Source organism: Heliangelus exortis, chromosome 17 (genome assembly GCF_036169615.1).
Source record: "Heliangelus exortis chromosome 17, bHelExo1.hap1, whole genome shotgun sequence".
Classification (NCBI taxonomy): domain Eukaryota; kingdom Metazoa; phylum Chordata; class Aves; order Apodiformes; family Trochilidae; genus Heliangelus; species Heliangelus exortis.
The window spans coordinates 8,340,066-8,361,311 of NC_092438.1; the positions used below are offsets into that span (position 1 = coordinate 8,340,066).

Consider the following 21,246-nt stretch of genomic DNA (forward strand, 5'->3'; position numbering starts at 1 on the left):
GGGTGAGATTTCATTGATCTATCCAGACTAAAAAGCTGAAAACTTTCTGCACTACCTCAGGGAAAGGTAAAACACACACAGTAGCTTTGCAAAAGAAACATCTGTTTGCCCATCTGCCTTCACACCTCCTGCTCTCCATGTCTGTAGTGTGGAGATGCTGCCATCTCATCTTCTCAACAGCACTGATGCTCTCTGGTTTGGAAAACCTCTACCTAACGAGGCCACAAACTGATGGTCTCTGTCTCCAACACTGATTGCAGCAGTGGAGACTTTGATATGGTTGGAGCTCAAACTTTCCTATCAGCTCTGTGCTGTTCAGCCCTGCCTACACTCCCCCTTTGACACAAATGACTTCGGAGACAACAACTTATAGTGGTGGAGTTACTTAAAATGAAACATTTTTTAGGGCTCTAAGAAGACAAAGAGGAATCCTAGGCAAAGGCATTGACCAAGACAACTGCATTTGTGTGACTGTATCTCAGATGAAAACCCTCCAATGAGATGGTCAGAGATACAGGTGTGCTGGAGCTGTTTTTACAGACTTCAAAAAAATGCCTTGGCCAGAATTGAGGGAATTGAAGTTGCATGAAGTGAGCATTCTGACACATCTGTTAGGACAGCTATGGTGAATGGAGCATGCCAGGCTTCCAGCTGCTCTCAAACCTCCACACTTCCTACCTGCAGAGTTAGCTTCTCCAGTTTCATTTCCAAGGTTTTGTTCTCCTCTTCCAGTTTGCTGCGTTCAGCTTCTAGCTCCTCAATTTTCAGCCTAGAGAAAAAGGGAAAGTTAATAAACTCTGTGTCCCTGCACAGTCCCACCACAAATAACCAAGTAAAACATGAAATCCCAAGGAGATTATTCCTGTATTCATCACCATAAAGCTACACTACTGAGGCAGTTAAAATAAATGACTAACAGCTACAAGTTTGTATCATTAAAATATAATTTGTAGAAGTATATTAAAAATATACAACTTGAATATAAAGCAAATCCAACTTAGAAATTTCCTGAACCACAGACTGAATTGAGACCATCATGTTTAATAACCACCAGCAGCTAAAATCTCCATGAGCGCATCAAATCTTTTTGTGATCTGATTTATACTTTTGGCCTTCACAACACTACTTGGCAGCAAGTTCCACAATTTAATTATTTGCTGTATGAAAAATTAGTTCATTTTCTTTTACACTTCACATGTGATTATTTCACTGAGTGCCTGATAGTTCTGCTATGAAAAGTTGTGAATAACTACCACCTTCCCCTCCATACCACTTTACAGGCTGCCTCTATTATTACCTGAAGAATCCCAATTTAGTCTTCCCTCACATCGAGGATTTTCCATATTTCTGCTCATCTTCATTGCCTTTCCTTGTTCTTCTTCAAGATTTACATACTCTTTTTGTTATAAGAAAAGCTAGAACTACAAACAGCACTCAGATGTGGTACAGTGAGGCTTCCTGGTTTCTTCTCATCTTCTTTTCTAATAACTCTTAATATTCTATTTGTATTTTTTTACCTGTTTTTTTTTTAGAAAGCTGTTCACAATAATGCAAGATATCTTTCTTGAGTAATAACAATTCATTTAGAGTCCACTATTTTAGGAGTAAAAGTACAGGAATTTTTTCTTAAATGCATGGGTTTTGTAATTACTGACGTTCAACTTCATTTCCCATATCAAGCAGTGTAAGATTCTTCTGAAACTCTGAGCAGTCTGATAAGCTGAACAACTTCATACTATTTCAGATTTTGTCATCTTATAACTCACAAATTCCTCTTTGTGTGGGACAGGTTTCTGATAAAAACTATTCTAGGACCTAGTGGAGAACCCTCAGTATTATGAAAACAACATTTATTCATTGATTTCCCATCTTTTAACTCTGCATTACATCAGCAAATTAATAGAAGAAAAATGCAACAAGCTTCACAAAGTAGAAAGCCATCCTATTATCTCTGCCTTAGGAAATCCTGGGGAAAAGGCATCAGAAGCCAGGAGAGCCTCTGGCAAAGCAGCCAAGGAGCTTTGCCCTGTCTGCACAGTCAGCCACCACCAGCCATCCCTGTGGACACTACACTGGGATAGTCAGCCCTCTCTGATCTTTATTCTCTTATTAATCCAACAAAGAACCTTCCTTCTTATTCCATTGGAGTGAAATTTCTTCGTGACCTTTGGCTCAAAGCTTTTTAAAAGGTCAAATAAAATACATCAAACACATCAGCCTTAGCCAAATGATCGTTGAATCCTTCCGAGAACTCTATCGAACTTGTTAGGCAGTATTATTATTATAAAATGTCTGATATTTCTGTTTGCATTTGCAGTACAAAAACTTCTTTTCCATGCTAACTTCCTGGGATTAACTCTACAACTAATGCATATTAACACTGATCTTTGCATTCAGTTTACTCAGGATCCTTTTCCAGGATGTTTTTAAATAAAATTAATTAACTTGCTTGATAATAGTCGCTTTTACATGATCTGAAAAAAAGCTGAAAATCCTTGCACCGTGACAATAATCAACACACCCATCTGCCAGTATCCCAAAATTATGCAAGAGAAATTTCAGGTACAACTCCGATGTTGTTTCTTCTACTCATTAGGCAAAAGTTACAAACTTTTTCATACAAGCCAGTTGATCTACAAACATGTTCAGCACAAAAATGTCTCCTTTATAAATATGCAGTTTGAATTGCTTAAATTATTTGTAAGCCTGACCCCTGCTGGTAATTTTCAGATATTATAAAGCATCATTTTTTTTTTCGCTCTTGGAAGCCTCTAAACTGCCGAGGAGCGGCTTTCAGGATTGCTTAGGCCATTAAAAATATCATCAATAATTTTCAGAAGAGACACAAAGGTAGTGGGGATGGAGGATGCTGAAGATGCAGGAGACTGAAAAGGTCGGGAAAAAAAGGGAAATGGAAAATGGAATTAATGCTTTTAATGGCATTTTTCTAAAGAGACTGTGGAATAGGCCACACAGAGAGCGTTTTTCTCCAAGGAACAACAGCACGGCGGCTACTGAAAGGTCAGAGCCAGACACAGAACTCTCATCAGTATCTTCTCCAAAGCTGCCATGCTGAATTTTAATTTAGAACAAATTTCTCCCCATCCAGCCTCCCCATCAAGCTGTGATGTTGCTGTTTTCTGCCTGCAGAGCCTCTCCCCATCTGGAGGCCGCAGGCCCAGCTCAGCCCCCTCAGATGTCCTCAAGGAATCATTCAGAGCAACCATCGGAAAATGCTTCACAGAGACCAGAGACAAAGCAAACTGTCAAAAAAGGGTAGATCCGAGTTGCTTTTTTTTTAATTTTTTTTTTTTTTTTTTTGTACTATTTCACCTGCAACTTTAAGATTTAATAATCTCTTCATTGCCCTTCACGCCTCGGTGAGGAAAAAGCAGCGAGCCAAGGCCCGGGCTGCTGGCAGGCAGCAGACGTTCCCCACACTGCACCCCAGACATGGGGATGTCACTGGGGTCACCTCCTTTCCAGACCCCACTGTCCAGGTTTGGGCCAGAATAAAGGTGATTTTCTGTCTTGTAACTTTGCTTTCAGCTCAGTCTCTTGTAAGCAGCTGCACTTTCTGAAATTAACAGCAAGTTTCTCAGGCAGTGCCTGCTTCTGGGACTGAAAATGCTGGATGCTTGTAGTGACTGCTGGAGACTGGTGAGCAGAACCAAGGCCACTGCTTGGTTCCAAGGAACATTTTGCCCTCCAGAAGGAGAAAAGGAGTAAAGAGGTAACACCTGCAATCCCTCCTCTAGGGAGAAGGGGACAAGATAAATGACCAAAATTGACCAGAGTATTCCATCCCATACATGTTGTACTCAGTATCAATTTGAGGGATCATGAGGGTCAAACCCTTCCTGCTTCCCCTTCTTCACCTGTCCCTGTTTGCTTCAGCATCCTGGAAGGATTCTGTCTATTTGTTTCCCTGTGGTCCTGATCCCAACCATCTTGAGTCTGTGTGTTCCTGCCTTCAGCTCCTGACTGCTGCTGACTCCAGGATTCCAGCCTGAACTTTCCCAGGGCTGCCCTGCAGCCTCTGTGGTGATGTGAGAGTTATTGGGGGAGAGGTGGAGGAATGTGGTACCAATCTTCCTGCAGATCTGTATATATTTAGTAATTTTTTTCCTTTTTATCACTACTGCTTCATTAAGGTAGTAGTTTAGTTTAGTAAACTGTGTATCTGTGCAGTTTCGTTTCCAACCCATAGTCTCTCTCCCTTATTCTCTCTCCTTTTTTTTTAATCAGGGAGGGGAGGGGGTTTAATAGAGAGTATCTGTCATTTGGTTTAATTGCCAATACCAGTGTTAAACTGTGACACCCACCAAGGGGCAGGACACTCCCCTCCTCAGACACAACTTGCTGCTTCCTCCATGCTGAGGGGCAGGAACATTGCTGTAACCTCTTTGCACCAGGCAGGTTTTTAGGACTGACTGTGCCTTCACTGCTTATCCCTCTTCTAACCTATTTTTAACACTGTTAAGTGTCCTGAATCTCCAGTGGGAAAGCATTAAGAACCATTAGCAAACAGTTTGTGCTGTTCTAGCTTTGCTTTTCCAACCCTGGGGAACTCTTCCCAATGGCAAAGATGGAGAAGCAAGGGAAATCCTATCTATATATAAACACAGCAAAGCATTTGCAGCTGGCAGTAAAGATACAGTAGTCAAATATTGAAAAATATTTACTTGCTTGGCACTTGAATTTTTTCATTTCTGTAAATTTAGGTACAGTGCCAACTGTGTGCTGCTTCTGGAGGCACCAGCACCCACAAAGGCAGCCTTAGCCTGCATGCACCTTGTCCAGGGACATCTGCACAAGATATGTGATGCTATTTTATCACCAATTTGCATGCCTCAACTTGTTACACATGGGAGTTTCTTTCAGGTATGGAGAACAATCCAATGTAAATACACACGAGAATCACAAAAGCAGAGTAGAGAAACATCTGGGTACAGCAATCCAGCTACCAGGCTAATGTTTGGCCCAGTATGAATGTCAGTGCCCATTTGAAAGCAGCCTTGCAGCATGAGAAAGGAAGAAATGTCAGTTTCTTTCTGAAATACTGACATCATTTTCAAGTTTAATGATAGAGAGAAAAATAATTCAGATTAATTTCTGGAAAATTTACCAACTTCTCCATACAGGGTTTTGAAAACAGGCAAATATTTAAACTCTGGCAAAGATGTCTTCACATTTCTGAAGACTTTTCCTGCATCACATACAAATAACACAATGCAGAGTCAAGGGCATAAGGTATTCAAGCCATGTTTTCAGCCTTTCACAAGATCAAATTTAAAGCAAGAATAAAGATTCATTGGCATTTTCTCAGTCTTGTAGATTGTCCCCCTTTTAAAAACTGAGCCTTTTATAGCCTTCACTATATATTTCACTGTCCCAAATTAGAAGAGGGAACAAGAAAAAAACCTAAATTTGCAGCCTCAGGCCTCCTGAAATGACACCTGTGAGAATCAGGAGACATCATAACACCTACCTAAAAAGTACTTAGATGGTGAGCAGTGGTTGCTAGAGAAAGGCCAAGCTGCTCCTATTTTAGAAAGGAAGAAGGGGAAAATTCATTTAATATTAAACAGCACTCAGGCACTTCCAAAAGTCTCTCTCAGTCCAGAGCATTTCAATGGAGTTAACCAGAAAGAAATCCTCACCATCACTTCTTTATTGTTCTTTTATTAGTTTTTTATGTTCTCAGATGTATTATGTGATTGCCTGCAGAGCAGCATGGAGATCACCAGTGAGGACATGTCTCACAGAGGCCCCATCTGGGAAGAGGACATGGCCATGTGGAAAAGCTATTGCTGAGCAGGAAACTATTGAATGGAGCAGAAAATGTATGAGTTGGGAAGATGCTATTAAGGGATCCAGATGGCATTGAGATGGTGTTAGGAGCAGAGCAGACAGAATTCCAGCAAGTGTGACTAATAGGCATTGGCAAGGACATGGATTTCTTTTGAATTACTGTAACTTTACCCAGTCACTAAATCCACAGAAAACATTTAGGACTTACTGGGGTTGTAGTTTGACAGCAAGAAGAAAAAGTTCAGATTTGTTCCAGATGAAAAAGTCCTTCAGCTCTTGCCACTTAAGTCGTTAGTGAAGTTCTTTTTAAATGTATTATGTTCACTTACTGGCTCTGAAATACTGGTTTCTGCACAGTTATCACCTTCCTTCTAAAAGGTGCTAATGCCTAAATGCTCTCTGCTTTGCTAGACCCTACAGTGCATGAACTCAACAGTTTGGCCACTTTATCTCTGCAGAATATAAACAAATATGATTTCAGAGGGAACAGCAAGAAGTGTGAGAAATGACAGCATTAGCAGTGGCTTTTATTGTCTTTTCAGAAACGATGATGCTGGGAGAGAGTTTCACATTTAAAGTTATAAAAGCTCTGACAAAAGAGCACTTTGTTCTCAAGAGAAGGGGGAAAAAATGATAAAGTCTTTCAAGTTCTCACTGAAAATTTACTTTCTATACTAAAGAAAAATGAGACAAAAGATACATTTTTAAAAGCTCTCATTCACTCATAGGAGGTGAATACAGATTCAAAGGATTAATACGGATTTTTTTCTCTCCTTCATGTCTCTCCTGCTTCTGTTTTCAGAAGTTAGCTTCTAACTACAGGGTGTATATGGAAATGCCTGGAGGCTTGCAGTCTGTCCCTGCTCTGCAGACTCCCCTCACTGCCTTCTGCTGGCTTTCCTCTATGTTTCACACACCTTCATGACAGCAGCTAACTGGAAAGGCAGGGCTCAGTCCAGAAAAACAGACACATTGTACTGTGGGGTTAATGGCATTTCAAAGACCACAATAAACTATAGAAATGGAAACATCCCTCATATGCTTTTCATATGCTGTGGCTTTTCTTTCTCCACCTTCCAATTTGAAAATTTGAATTCTTCTCCCACTTTTCAGCATGAATTCATTTCTGTCACTCGTCAGTAGAATGAAGGAGTAGCAGTGGAGCTTGTGTTGCTCCCTCCTCCTTACCAGCTACATAAAATTGACTAAACCAGTCCTCCTGAGACCCACAGGGACACAGCAAATCTAATCCTTTCCCATACACTAATCTCTGTTCTCCTCCCTTTTGCTCTTTAGTCACAGCTCCCCAGTCTGCCAGGTCTGCACAGGGAGGTCACATCCAGCTGAGCCTTGAGGATTGTTCTGGCATGGATGACAGTGCACAATTCCTAAACCCCAAAAGCCTGGGGAAAGATAGTGATTTACCCTGCACTCCTTTGAGAAGGAACCTCTTCTTTGAAGAAAGAACTTGGCCCACTTTCTTATCCAATGCACAGAAAATGTCAGAAAACAAAAAATAAGGTCTAACTATATACATTGACTGTTTAATTCTAGAAGCATTAAAAAAAAAATCTTCATGGAGTCAGCTCTGCACTGCTGAATGAAGTGCTTGAGAGTCTGAGAAGAAATCTGAAGCAGCAGTAGTAACCAGCAGTTAAAGGAGCAGGGACTGGCTTAGTAGCTCTGCAACAAAGAGACCTTTAGCAGAAACACTCTGCACAAAGCAATTTACTGTTGGATCAGAGCAGTGAAAAGAGTGATTAAAACCAAACAAATCCATGGGTTTTGGAACAGCTTTGTAGCTAAACAACTAGCATCAGGGTCTGGAAAAAGTATTTAAATCAGCCATAACAACAGAAAGTGTTTCAGTAAAAAGCAGTCTGGAATTAGATCCTGGGACTATGGCCTCTGTGCATCAATGGCCTCAGCAGCATGTGGTGCCAAAATGGGAAAGAGAGGAAAAGAAAAGTATCACCATGAAACAACTGCAGAAGCTTAACCCCTTTCCTGAAAAAGCTTTCAGTGTGTCTCATCACAGCTCTACACCATCAATGGCTTTACTGGGAAAAGTCCTGTGTTTCTGTCATACTTAGTGTTGAGACTTTGACACAATTTCATGAAAGGATGAGAGATGAGATTAAGTAGTGAAAGAAATTCTTTAAAAACAACATAGAGAGAGGGGAAAAAACATTATCTAGAGGGGTTTAGGGCTATCTTTGTGCAGAACCTGACAGCACAATCCTGTGGTGGCAGGCACTTGTGAGCTCCACTTGTCCCTGCCTAGGAAACAGACTTGAATTCAGGGCAAAGCCAGACATCTCCATCTCCATCCCCACTGCCAAGAGCCTTCTGGAATATGAAGTGGTCCTGGACCATGTGGCAATCCAGCTGTTTCCCCCTGCACATGCTGGTCCTGAAGCTGCTCAGTTAATAGCTGGTAAATGCTGCTCAGTGAAGATAAACTCCAAATAATGAGTCTTGGGGGTGAAAATAAAGACTGAACATCTCCTGCATTAAAAGGTGCCCAGAACAAGGCAGGAGGGGGAGACCAAGGAGGTAGTGTCAAAATGCTCTGAAAATCTTCAGCTCCCAGAAGACAGTCAGCAGGATCCTGGTTTTCCTGATAGAGAGGTGTATTATTAATCAGGAGTGATGGGTTTAATGTTGCTTAGAAGGTGCTGAATACTTCTGCAGTTGTATAAACATGAGGTTTCAGAGGGTCTGGTGTGCTTTAGCAAAGGGAACACCCCATTAAGCTCAGTTCAAACAAATATCCACGATACACAAAAGCAGGTAGAGACAGGTTTATCCCCCTGAAAAAGGGAAGACATAGCATAATGTCCTCTCTACCATAAATCAAACACACGATGGAATAAAAAAGGGAGATGTATGCCTTGGGTCTTAGAAAATATTGAGCCACCTTGAAGGAACTATAGGAGTGTTAAGATTAGGTGTACAGCCCTAATATATATTGGAATAGCTGAGCTGAACATGTGTTATTTTCAAACAGCCCTCTGCCCCCTGCTATGGAACTGAGCTTTCAAAACCATAAAACAAGCTCCAGAGGCAAAGCACAGAAGCAAAGTCATAATGTGCAGGCCAGTAATTTCTGCTTTCTGCAAGATTCTGCTTGCTTCAAAATCTTGCTTTCAGTCCTAAGAGGCACTAACACTCTATAGTGATGGAGCTGAAAATATAAGAGAATTAAGAAATGAAACACCATCCAAAGTCTTACATCAGCTGAGAATAAAAAAATCAGCCTGCCAAGATATGATTTGCTCAGATTTTAAAAAGAAGAACTTTACTAAACATTCAGAAACAGATCAACTTTTCTGTGCTTGGAATTTAGTCTGTCACCTGCTTTGGAATGGAAACTGTAAATACTTTAATAAATACATGGAAAGGTTGTCTAGCTTCACTGTAGCTTTTGTAAATGCTCGTGTATTCTCTGCTGAAATGGTGTTTTGTAACTTCTCTTTCACTGAATCACAACAGGTACCTCTCTGCCATCTGCAGCAATGCACGAGGGGAAACATCCCTCTTTTATCTCCAGTGCTACATGCACATCAGTATTACAAAAGCTGGATTCTAAACCTCTTCACACACACGCCAACAGATCCTGTATTTACAGTTGAGATTTGGTCAAAATAAGAAACAAACAGCAATGCTGTTTCCACAGGAAAGAAAGTCAACAGGGGAATAGTGACACGAGATCCAGTCCTATGAATTAACTGAGAGCAAGGGACCACCAAACACTGAAAAGAAAAGACCTGCAGCCTCTCAAAAGATAGAAAAGCTTATAAGGTACTGTAATACAGGCAAGATCGTGGCTGAGGCTTTCAGTTAATGCTTGATGGATTTCTCACATCCATAAAAGCTGTTGGGAAAGTAAAAAGCATGCTTGGGAAACAAACATCTACTTCACAAAGAAAACATGTTCTGATCAATGCTACCATGCTGTTCCCTGAATAGGCAGCCTCTACACAGACACTTTTCCATGCACTATAGTATGATCAGATCCTGTAAATGATGCTCTACCACGAGATGGCAATGACCAGAACAGGCAGTGAAACTACCTCGGGCTTTCCCCTTCTCATTAGTTCCACTAAAATCAGGAGAAGCTTCTCAGCCTTCCCCTTTTTTGCCTACCTGAGCGTGTCAACCTCCTCCTTGGTGATGAGGGTACTTTGCTCAGCTGTGCACTCTTGAGACTTCAGGACCTTTATCTCCACCTCCAGCTGCAGAAGAGAAAGAAAAGGCATTAGTTCCATCAGTGCTAATAAGGGGAGCACACAAGCAGCCAAGGGAGCAGGAGGCAGGAGTCATGAGAAAGGTCTAATGTGTGTGGAATACCAGGATAGGAACACAAAACACAGCTCTTCATGTGTTGGATGTCAAAACCTCAGTTACCTTGCTTCCTTTTGCAATCCCTTTTGTTTTACCCAATATTTCCTACAACAATAGGATTGCAACAAATCTGCTTCTCTTCCAGACAATTCCACAACCCATCCCTCCAAATAATGGGATGCAGAGAATTGTCTGTGTGGTATTAGGACCTTGCTGGTACCCCAGATCCAGTATTGACAGTACAAGTTCTTTTAGCTTTAATTTCTCAGCAGAAGAAACAAACCACTGGATTATGTTGTCTTGTCCAAGACAACTCTGAGACACATACCTTGAATCCCAGACTAGGGAATATTTCCAGCACCTTACAATATACACTTCTAGCTCAAGCTGCTCAGGTAGTTCGAGTGGAACAAACAATTAAGAATACTTTTTGCTTCTGGCCTTGAGAATACTTTCTGCTTCTGGCTTTACTTGGGAAGAAACTCACAAGAAGTACCTCAAAACTATAGACATGAAAACTTCTTACCCTGACTCTACCATTCCCAGGCTCCCTCACATATGGGAATTTATATCCCTAATTCTATCAAGACAATCCACAAATTGATAAACCACATATGTTCCTTGTTTTTAAACCCCTCAGAAAATTATTTATTATGAAGCATAACAGAAACAAACTACCTAGAGGATTCTCAAACTTCTGTTCCAATACCATCTCCCATCTCAGTCCTCCTTCACACTCATCCTTCAGATTTTGGATAATTTTTTTTGTCATCCGTCTTTTAGCACCTGGCAACCAATTGCCTTAATAAATCTATTGACAAAAACTGTATTTTTCACTCAGAAGGAAAACAATAAGCAATCCAACCCTAATTATAGATGCAAACCTTACAACTACAGAGAGCTCTGTACTCAGCATCAGGGAAACAATTCATTAACCTTCCTCTCAACACCATTCCCTTCAACAGCACTGATCAGACTTGTAGAGCAAAATCCCATTGCAACAGCAAAGTTGCTGCAAAGACAGCAAGCTCCCTGCAACTCCCTGATTTTACAAGGAAAAGGAGCACACTGACACGTGCAGTCACACTGCTCAGCCAGAACTGAAATTTTGACATATTGCCACTGCCCTTCCAGGCTTACAATAAAAGACAGACAGAGCACGTCAGCACTGCTGGTAGGAAAGGGCAAAAAAGGGATGGTTGAATTATTCTCCCTCCCCTTTCTGATGCCACAGGAAAGGAGCAGAAGAGAGAGGGTAGAAAAGTGATTTTAGCCAAATTTCCCCCTGTCACCTCAAAGCCGTGCATTCTCCCCCTGCCTGTCAAAAGGCATCCAGGGAATAAAAATAAGCAAAGGCCCACCTGAACCATAAGGCTGTAAAAATGTTAATGTATATTAGCTGCCTGATAAGATTATCAGAGCCAGAAATGCTTCCCTCAATTTTCTGATTACTGAGCTTATCTCTCCCAGCTCAGCCCATCACAGATGGCTGGGGATAAAGCAAGCACACCAGATAATTCCAGGAGTGTGAATACAAGGTACTGGGACAAGGAGCAGGCTTCAATTCCAACCTCCTCCTAGCAGGAAAACACTCATTAGATCTCCTGTTTTCCCACATCTGCTGAACCCCATTTGCTATTTGTTTTGTGCTGCTTTCTGCAGTGCATGTGGACAGCACTTGAAGATGGAAGGGCTGGTAAATATGTTATTTATCACAGGTTAAGCAGGCTCAGCCTTGAGTCCAAACTGCCACCTGCTCACTGACACGAGCAGATAAATCACAGCCACCTTCTCAGGGGAGGAGGGAGGATGGGTAGGTGGGTGAGTAATCTGTTGTTGTGATCTGGGGTCCCTTGTGTTGGCTGCAGGGAGAGGAAAAGAAAAACCAGAGTGTGTAATGGGAAAAGGAGACAGGAGAGTGAACACACACTCAAGTGAATTCTGCCATGAAAAGCAGAGCACAGCTCTCACCTGGAACAGAGCAATGACAAATTAGTGCCTGGGATGCTCAGCCACGGTGTGTTGAGATTCTGTTTGGGTTTCTAAGAATAAGCTGTTGAAGGAGAATCAGAAGGGAAGGGCACAGAGACTTTCAGGGCGTTTTATGTCATGTTTGTGTTCTCCCAGTTTTCAAGAGCCAAAATTACCTGGACTGAAAATCTGATGTGCCTGAGGTGGGAAGGGAGAGGAGGGCACAAAAGTATCTTTAGAGGTGAAAGTGGCTTGAGCAGTTAAATGTTGATGCAGACCCACTTCCCAGAACTCGGAACAGAACTGCTGGAGGGTTGCAAGTTCAGGCCAAAACAGAATTTTGTGCCACAGAAAATTATTGTCATTAAAACGTCACTTTAAGGAAAAAAAAAAACACAACAAAAAACAGAACCAAACCACACAAAAACCACCAAACAAAACCCAAACAAACAAAAAACCCCACACCTAAATTAAAAGAGTTATATTACTAAATACTTTACTCAAAATATGCTGCTTGATTCCTTTCATTTTTAGGGTTTCAGTAAGGAAAACATCCCTGGCTTGCCAATCTCACAGAAGATACTAAAAATGTTATCTACATCGTTTTCTGGGCAAAAAGGAAGTTAGTTGAGCTAAAATGGAGTAGCTTATTGTAGGGATTCAACTCTGCTCTGAGTTAAACTTTTATTACTTTAAATGCATTACACTGGTAGAAGCCATTACCTAGCAGAGAGGGGAAAAGGGCTGCTGAAATTACAGCTCATTGCTGTATTCCCCCATTCAGTAATAATGACCTAGGTCAGGCTTGGATCCTTTGGATCTCTTTTATGTTGGTCTGGCTCTTTTAACTAGCATTGAGAGCAGAGAGGAAACATTGTCCCAAAATACAGCATTGCATCTTTTGTCCTGAAAACTGCACAGAAGGATCCAGGACCTAAAACTTCTGCAGAAGCTTCAGTGTTAATATCACTAAGGATCAGACCCTCAGTAATACCCCCACCATACAGAATGTATTAACAACTTGAAAAAACACCAAGCTGTTATTTTAGCTGCTTTTAAAGTCATCCAAGGTTTTTATGACACTAAAAATGGCAGAATAACAAGTAATGTCAGAGCTCATAACTTGTGAATAATGCACATAAACAGGTACTTAATATTTTTACTGTGTGATGTTCCCAGAACACACTGGAGCCTCTTGCTCTCAACTTAACATGATCCTGTTTATTCCAAACCTTTTCTATTTTCTGTCTGACTTAGGAATTTCAGTCCAGCTTTATCACTCTCAATAGTGAGTGATCAGGACAACTCCAGCATACAGAAAAATGCTAAAATGCCCACTTCCACAACTAGGCAAAGATTCAAAAGATGAAAAGCCCATACTTTCCCAAACAAGATATTGTCATCATTGTTTATAAACCAAGGAAGAGAGGAAGGAAGAACATGGGTGGATTTGTGTCTAGTGTTTAATTAAATGAAATATCATTCTTTCAGCCTCACTTCTAAACCTGCCTGGACAGGACCTCAGGATGGTGGTTCTCTTCCAAGTGTTAATGACATAAAGAACACCCACAGCAGTGTAAGAAATGTGTTCCTTGCTGGTTCTGTTTTCTCTAGGAATTATTTAAGGATACATGAGATGGCAGGAAAAACATAAGACTATAAATTCATCTCCTGACTGCTAGGGGAAACAAAACTTTACTTCAGAGACCTGACCTTTGTTTATTTCTGGCATTTGTCATTTCTGACCTCTATTTTTCCCCTCTACAACAAGTCCTCTGAGTCTTCACAATGCCATGGACCAGATGTTCCTCCTTCTTGACTCCAGAGGGCTTCAGTGTTCATGAAGACAAACACTTCTGAAGCATCCTACTGACCTACTGTCCACACCTCATCTTCACAATTAGACCCACCACGGGACTTAAACTTCTAAAACAAATCAGTCACACTTGAAAACTGCATTTACAAAATACTGAAAATGTTAACACGCTGCTTAACATAATGACCAGTTCCCTGTTCAGGTGCCTCACTTTTTGGGTACTAAAGGACTCAAAATATAAAGTATTTCAACTCACTGCTAAAGTTAGGATTTGCATGTTGAAAAAAAGGGGCTGGTTTATTCACCCACATCATGTACACATATTTCACAGAACACATGCTGGAGACATACAGTTATTATTTGAATAATGAGTGCATTTTAGTGAGGGGCTGATACAGCAATCTTATCCTGATGAAGTGTGTCTGCACGTCATTCAGCATTCTTGGAACTATAGAAAGCAGGAAACGCTGACTCTATTATAAATATCTAAAGGTTTATTTAACAATGGGCTGATGCAACATCCTTTGAAAGGCCTTCCTCAGCAAAAGAGCTGATTTTTAAAAGGCAGAAATAAACAGGAACTGAATTGCACGGTGCCAGCATGGAAAGGTAAATTGAGAGGTTGTGTTTGCCTATAAGTTTCAACACCAAGCTATTTAAATACATAAATATTCAAATGTATGAAAACCAATCAGACTTGGAAGAGTGCACACTAAAATAGACAAGAGCAAAGAAATGAGACTCTGAGTATGACCCGAACACTGAGGTTTGAAAACAGGCAAACTACTGTTCCCCAGAAGCTTGAAATGCCAATTATTTGTGCTTCTCTCCAAAGGATGTAGCTGTGACTAAGGATCTTATTTACCTCTCTTCCCACAGAGCAGCATGGCAAGTTTTGTGACCTCCTGTTCTCAACAAGCTTGTAAATCTGGCATCAGGACAGAAATTCAACATATGTGACCACCAGTGAGTTTAATCTGGTCATGCCACAAGGTATTAAGACATTGTGCTGAGCATTCCAGGGATCCTTCTGCTCAACAAGAGCAGTATCACCTCTTCCATGCTCCCAACCCACTGACATTCTGAAGGGTTATTCCCCTTCAGAAATGGGGACATGTCCACAGAAGCACACATGGAGAGAAAAAAAAAATCTCATAAGATTTCTTAGTGAACTTCACACTTCTTCAAAGAAATAGGACAATACTTGAAAAAGAAAATATTACTTGCCATTTAGAAAAAGGCTAAGCAGCTCAGGAATAGCAGGTACATTTCCTTGGGAAAATTAATCACTGATGCTATTGTGAAACAAAAGCAATAAAGCCAAGGAAAATCAGATATTCAGTAAGAAGTGGTTTAGAAGGACCGATTTCCCATTTGCTGGAAGCAAAAGAAAAATAATATATTTTTTCCCCTCTTGAAAGCCAAAGGCTATCTGGATCAGAGGTGCTGGCCCCTATGGGTTATCGAATCTGTAGGACACTTGCTGTGCTTTCATCACTGAGAAGACAGGGCTAGAAGAGACCTTCCAGCAAACAGTTTCTATTATTATAGATACACACACACTAGGAAATGGGCATATGCTGACTTCTGCTTCTCTCCAATACTGTCTGGATTGTGGCTTTTCTCCTCCTGTTGTGGTAAAAAGAGAGCAATTTTTCAAGTTTATACCAAATGTCATTCTATTTCATCCCCCAATATAATCTCCCAGAGAGAAGGTTCGCTGGCCCTATTTCCAATCTCTAAAGTTAATACACAAATTTATATTCCTTTCTCCCACTCGCTCTCCTATATTAAGAGGTGTAATTACTGGGGATGTTTGCTCCAAGCGAATGAAGTGCCAAGGGAGAAGGAGCTGTCACCACCGGACGGCTGCAGCAGCCACTCTCCCCCCCCTCCCATCCCTGGAGGATCCTGCTTATGAGGCAGTTTCCATCTTTCCCATTAGCAAGGGTAGCTCGTGCACAGGAGCAGACACCAATCCCTCCCTTTCCAGGCAGGACAATCTTAAGGCATAAAATTACAAAATTAACTTCAGCTTGTCAAGGAGCCACTGGTGCTTGCAAGGATCATTCTTCCCAAATTCACCTCTTTGCCTCTCCCCAGCTCTGCTGACCTCTCGGGCAATGTCAGGCTTCCTAATGACAGCAGAGAAACTCAAAACAGAGATCTAAAAATTCAGCCCCAGTCTCATCCCCTCTCCACCTCCAGCACCCTCTCAAAAGGAAGATTGATTATTATAATCAGACTTAGCTCTGACACAGCATTTGCATTTTCAAAGCACAGCACAGTCATTAACTAATTCATCTACCCCAAGGGAGCCCTAACGAGCTTTCACCTTTCTCCCCTCTGACTCCCAATCTGCAGGCAGCCCACAGCTTTTCTTCAACCCCTCCCCTCCCTCTACATTGTGCTGCACAAGTGCAACCTGGTGAAAACTCCAGCCAGGTTCAGGGAGTCATAATCAGCCCGGCTGCAAAGGATCAGAGCTCTGCTGCTACCTGCTGAAGAATACAAATGCTCAGACACCTTATTTAAACAAGTGATCCTAAGGTTTCCACAGGTAATCACAATGGTGTAGGGTTTTACAGGAAACTGCTTCTCTTCTGCAAAATCAGGCCAGTGCCACAGGGGTCCCAAAATTATCATGTTCTCATCTGAGCAGCATCAACCGGGTGCCTGAGCAGTCTGCCCAGCTGCAAGCATCAGAAGAAGGAATCATCATCACACCATCCCAGCCTCCTCCAGCACAGCCACTCATGCCCCACGTTCTTCCCCAAACACCCACCGTGCACCTTTGCCCCAGGACTCAGCCTTCTGCCCCTGCTCAAGTCTCTCCTTACCCTCAAATGCTGCCAGATGCTGACCCTCCCCACTCACCCACCTCCCTTTGCTCATCTCCACATCCTGACCCACCACAACTGCAGAGCCCCACACAGCAGCAGATTGTTGGTGATGAGCAACAATGTCTAATTGGAAGTGCTTAACCTGTATTTCAAAGACTCCTACCTGGAATACTTAAGAGAAATAAGTCAGGAAAGTATTTATTTTCTCTCTTGCTTTTTAATCTCCAGCAAATTGTTACTTGAGCAGAGGAAAAGGTCACAGTACTGACACTGTTACTCTGCAGCAAGGCACTAAGGACCAGGAGTTGGTATCTCAGTTGAGGGTGCAGCACAGTGTACAAAACCCTGAAGCTTTGAACATCCTGAATGCTTCAGCTGATCCATTCAGTGGAACACTTGGGGCCCTTTTTACTCACAAGAACTACATACAAAACCATCCACTGGCTCCAGAAGGAGCCTGTCCTTCTCACTGAAGAACAGATGTTCTGCTGGTACTACAGCATGTCTGAAAGCAACTGTCCTGCTCATCAGCACAGACTCCATGTCAACAGCAAGTGATGTGCAACACCAGTTACCTCAAAGGTACCAATTTTGGATGGTTTTGACAGTTTTGTCTTCCTCAGCTTTGTTCCCCACTTTATGCTACATTTATTTCTTTCTGGTACTCTGAGACGGGTGAAAAATGTGTCAGCTTGGAAAGAAGCACTACTGGACAATGTAGGATGGAATCAGGTTCAGTGCTCAAGATGACCAAGACTGGAAAGTTTGAGGGGAAGAGAAGCAAACAGAAATCCTGTGAAAGAGATGCACCAAGAAAGGGAACTGGTGATGTTAATTTAAAGTCACCAGTTTATTCCTGGATAATTAAACATTACAAGCTCTCACTTCCAGGGGACAGAGCAGATGAGGAATCTCACCCTCTCTCCCTGTCCAGACCACGGAACCGAGCACTGCCATGGGATCTCACCAGCACAGCAAGAAAACCCTGACAGCTCCACCATCCCAAAACCTTCTCTTTGCTGGAACAGCTCATTGTGAAGAAGGATCACCTAATTTCCATGTGCATTCAGCTCAGAGCCTCTCTGCTCTTATCAGTCTCGCTCCACCACTCCCACTAACATGTAGACAACTGCTGCCTTTAATTACTACCCAAAGCTCCTCCCAACAGGGAGAGCAAAACAGCTGGTGTCCAGCAGAGAAGGAAAGTCTGGAGTAATTAGCCTTAAATGGTTGATATCTCCTACCCATTACTCCTGGTTAGAGCAGCAAAACACAGAGTAACAGTCTCTTAGGGAACCTGTTGAGGTGTCAGACAGAATGTGCCACAACCTTGTCCAGCACAATGGGGTTGTCTCCTCTCAAAAAAAAGCATCACATAGGTCACTTCTTTCCCACAGGAGAAGGCAATTCTGCTAGAAGCAAGTATTCTAGCAGCTGCAATTCACAGGCAAAGCAACAAATACAGCTGCAAAGATATCATACCCCCACTGTACAAAGTTTGAATACAGTTTGCTTCTTGAAGATATCACCTCGATGAGTTTCTGGAGCACTCAGTCAACAAATTCTCATTAAATGGTAGCTTGTAATCCCACCTCTTGCACCCTCGTCAGTTTTTTGTTGAAAAATCATCACATAATAAACAGTATGAGAAGAATATATGCATTTCACCAACCATCTAGGAAGAAGATCAAAGGGGAACTGAAAGAAGAATCTAACACCCTTTTTTTTCCCTTTGTCTCCTAACACAATTAGAGTGGAATCAATCTTTGCTCAATATTGTAAGAGTGCAAAGGAGCCTTCACTGTGTGCTAGACTTGAAAATTGAACTTAATACTCTTGCTTCAACTCCCAGGGAACAACGTACAGCCTGTACTTCAAACACAGTTTTAAGAACAGCTCTCTTGCCCCTGCTGCATCCTGCCTAATTTTCCAGTTGGTTACAGCCGGGATCTCTGTTTTCTGTCATATCCCAGCAGAGAGAGAAGGTGAGAAGAGACCTGCAGGGCTTCATGCTCAAGGGGCTCTCTGAGCTCCTGGGGATGGGGAAAAAAAAGGATGGGGAAGGGAATCCAGCTTTGGGAAAGCAGCAGCTCTCTCAAGAGAGCCTTCCAGCTGCCTTCAGGAAGTGGCAAACTCTTGAAGGAGTCTTGTTCCCCAAACCTTCCTCTAAAGAACAGGCTAAGAAGAGCTGATTTAAGGTTTTCTAGCTGAATGATCCATCCTGTGACAACAAGCAATGGGTTTTTCATACATAGGAAGTGGGAAATCTCTCTCCTAGTGCCAAAAAGCAAAGGTTCCAGGACCCTGCCAAGACTGCTCAGCCCCTTTTAGCCTCATGGGATGATGCCTGTGGTCCCCTTCAGTTGCCAGCGAGCAATCACAGAAAATAAAAAGCAATTCCCTCTCAAATGCCATATGCTTTGCTCTGGTGCCAAAACAGAAATCTGACATTTTAACCTTTGGCGAACATGTTCCTGCTGCCACCAACAATGAGGTCTGAGGTCCAGCTCAGAAGGGAGGGAAGGTGTAAGAGATGTGCTGGGGATGACATTAGCACTGAATACAGCATCAACAGGACAGGGCCTGGCAGGAGCTTGGGTTTATACAGCCAGTCTTTAGAGGTTAATGAAATATTCATAAATAAGTTAAAATTCTCCTGACAAGCTGGATCCTGTAATACAACAAAGAGTTGTCAGGCCCAATTAAGCTATTCCAAAGAGGCAGGGCACTGCCATTCATTATTTACCAAGAGGTCACAGGAAAAATTCTGCTCTATGATCATCTTCTCTCTGCAGATAAATTAGGTTTTACAGCTCCTGCTAGAGGATTCTCTTGCCCTTACAGAGCAGCTCAGAGACACCCCAGCCCACGACCACTGCTGCCTACCCCTATCAGCAGCACCTATCAGCCAAAGGCAAAAAACATTGGAAACAATCTCTTCAAAGGGCACTGAGACACAAAAAGATTGCAAGCAAAACAAGTGATGCAGCAAGCTGATTAGGCTGTCAGTGCAAGGACTACAACAGCCCCCAAACTTCATGTTTTTTAAGCCTTTATCTCCCTTTTTGTACACACAAAGCCAGTTTTGGGCAAGAAGAAAAGTATCCAGCAAACTTTGATCTGAAGGCATGTCTACTGAGCAGGCTCTCCATGCACCCTTAGATCCCACAGCTAGAGATCATCTCATCCTCTCTCATGCTGAGGATAAACTGTGCCTCCAGAATTACATTTCTCAGATCAGATCTCACAGGATGTTTCTCTTCTGATGCAGGCACAACTTCCCAGGACTGTGAAAGCAGGAGGAAACTGGTCTCCACCCTTGTTACAAGCAAGTTGGAGATTAGTAATTATTTTGTCCCATCCTAACATGACTATTCAACAGATGAAGTCTTCCTTTCCCTCTCAGGTATGTACTGGAAGGCACATTTTCCTCCTATAGCTTTTCCAAGCTGCCTTTTAGGCAAGGTAGAAAACAAGGAGCAGAAATTACTGAACCCTAGAGGTGTCTGGGATCTCTCACCCCATTTTCCTTGAGCTCTTAAAGTGCTGAATGCAGCAAAGAGCCCTTGCACACTCCAGGAAATTTTAGTTCAACTAAATTGAACCACACAAGTCTGAAGTAGCCCATAAACTTCTTACAGGCTCTGTGAGGGTGGATGAAGCCTGGAAAAGCACAGTACTTGCATGTATATTAATTATGCTGTTTGTATCTCAAAGCTGTGGCTACTATAATAAAGCTTCTGATAATAACCCTGTCCCACTCATTTTATTTTACCAAGTAACTCAGCATATCTCAGATTTTACAGTGAGAAGAGAACTGCTCTAACCCCAGCTATTACTGTACAGAAAAACCATTCACCTTTCTCCTCTGCTCAAGAACTGAAGGGAAAAAGCCTCTACCTCTTTTCTCCCCATCCCAGACCTTGTTCTAATTAAAATCCTGCAATGCAAAGGTGTGAGCACATTCCCCACTCTCAGTCTATTTCCCAGCTGGAAAGCAGAGCATCCACTACCATCCTTTTTACCAAAAAGCACCCCCATTGCCTTTGCCAGTACTGCTCAGGTTTTATGGATTTGTCTGTAGCATGGAGGCCTCTCAAAAGGATGGGCTGAGAACAGCATCATTGTCCACGCATCCCATCTGAGCTTGAAATGCTCCTCAGTTTGGGGTCAGACAATTTTCCCCACAATCCAGCAGTTCCTGTCCTGAGGGGAGCCCAAAAGGAGGAGCAGCAGCCAGGCAGCCCCTCCACTGTCTGTGTTCCTTCCTTGGGAAAGTCCTAACCCCATGTCAGCTTTTACTGCTTTCAACAAGCAAATGAAAACAGCCCTGCTGAAACCAAACAGTGCTGTGGAGTTCCATAAAACTTTCACGTTAATGGATCCAACAGCAGGTTCATTTGTGTAATGGGACTTTTAAACAGACCGTTTATTTCTTTTTAATTTGAAGGGAAT

General features: G+C 42.2%; 1 protein-coding gene across 4 annotated transcripts in view; it reads right to left on the reverse strand.

The window, feature by feature from the left end:
• Window positions 1-21,246, reverse strand: part of MAD1L1 (mitotic arrest deficient 1 like 1) — a 345,232-nt gene that overhangs the window by 146,578 nt on the left and 177,408 nt on the right. For all 4 annotated transcript variants that reach the window (XM_071760874.1, XM_071760872.1, XM_071760873.1 and 1 more), the window contains 2 exons: window positions 9,964-10,052; window positions 679-769 (listed from right to left, as the gene is read on the reverse strand). In XM_071760874.1, the coding sequence (XP_071616975.1) occupies window positions 679-769; window positions 9,964-10,052 (180 nt within the window). The remainder of the gene's footprint in view (window positions 1-678; window positions 770-9,963; window positions 10,053-21,246) is intronic.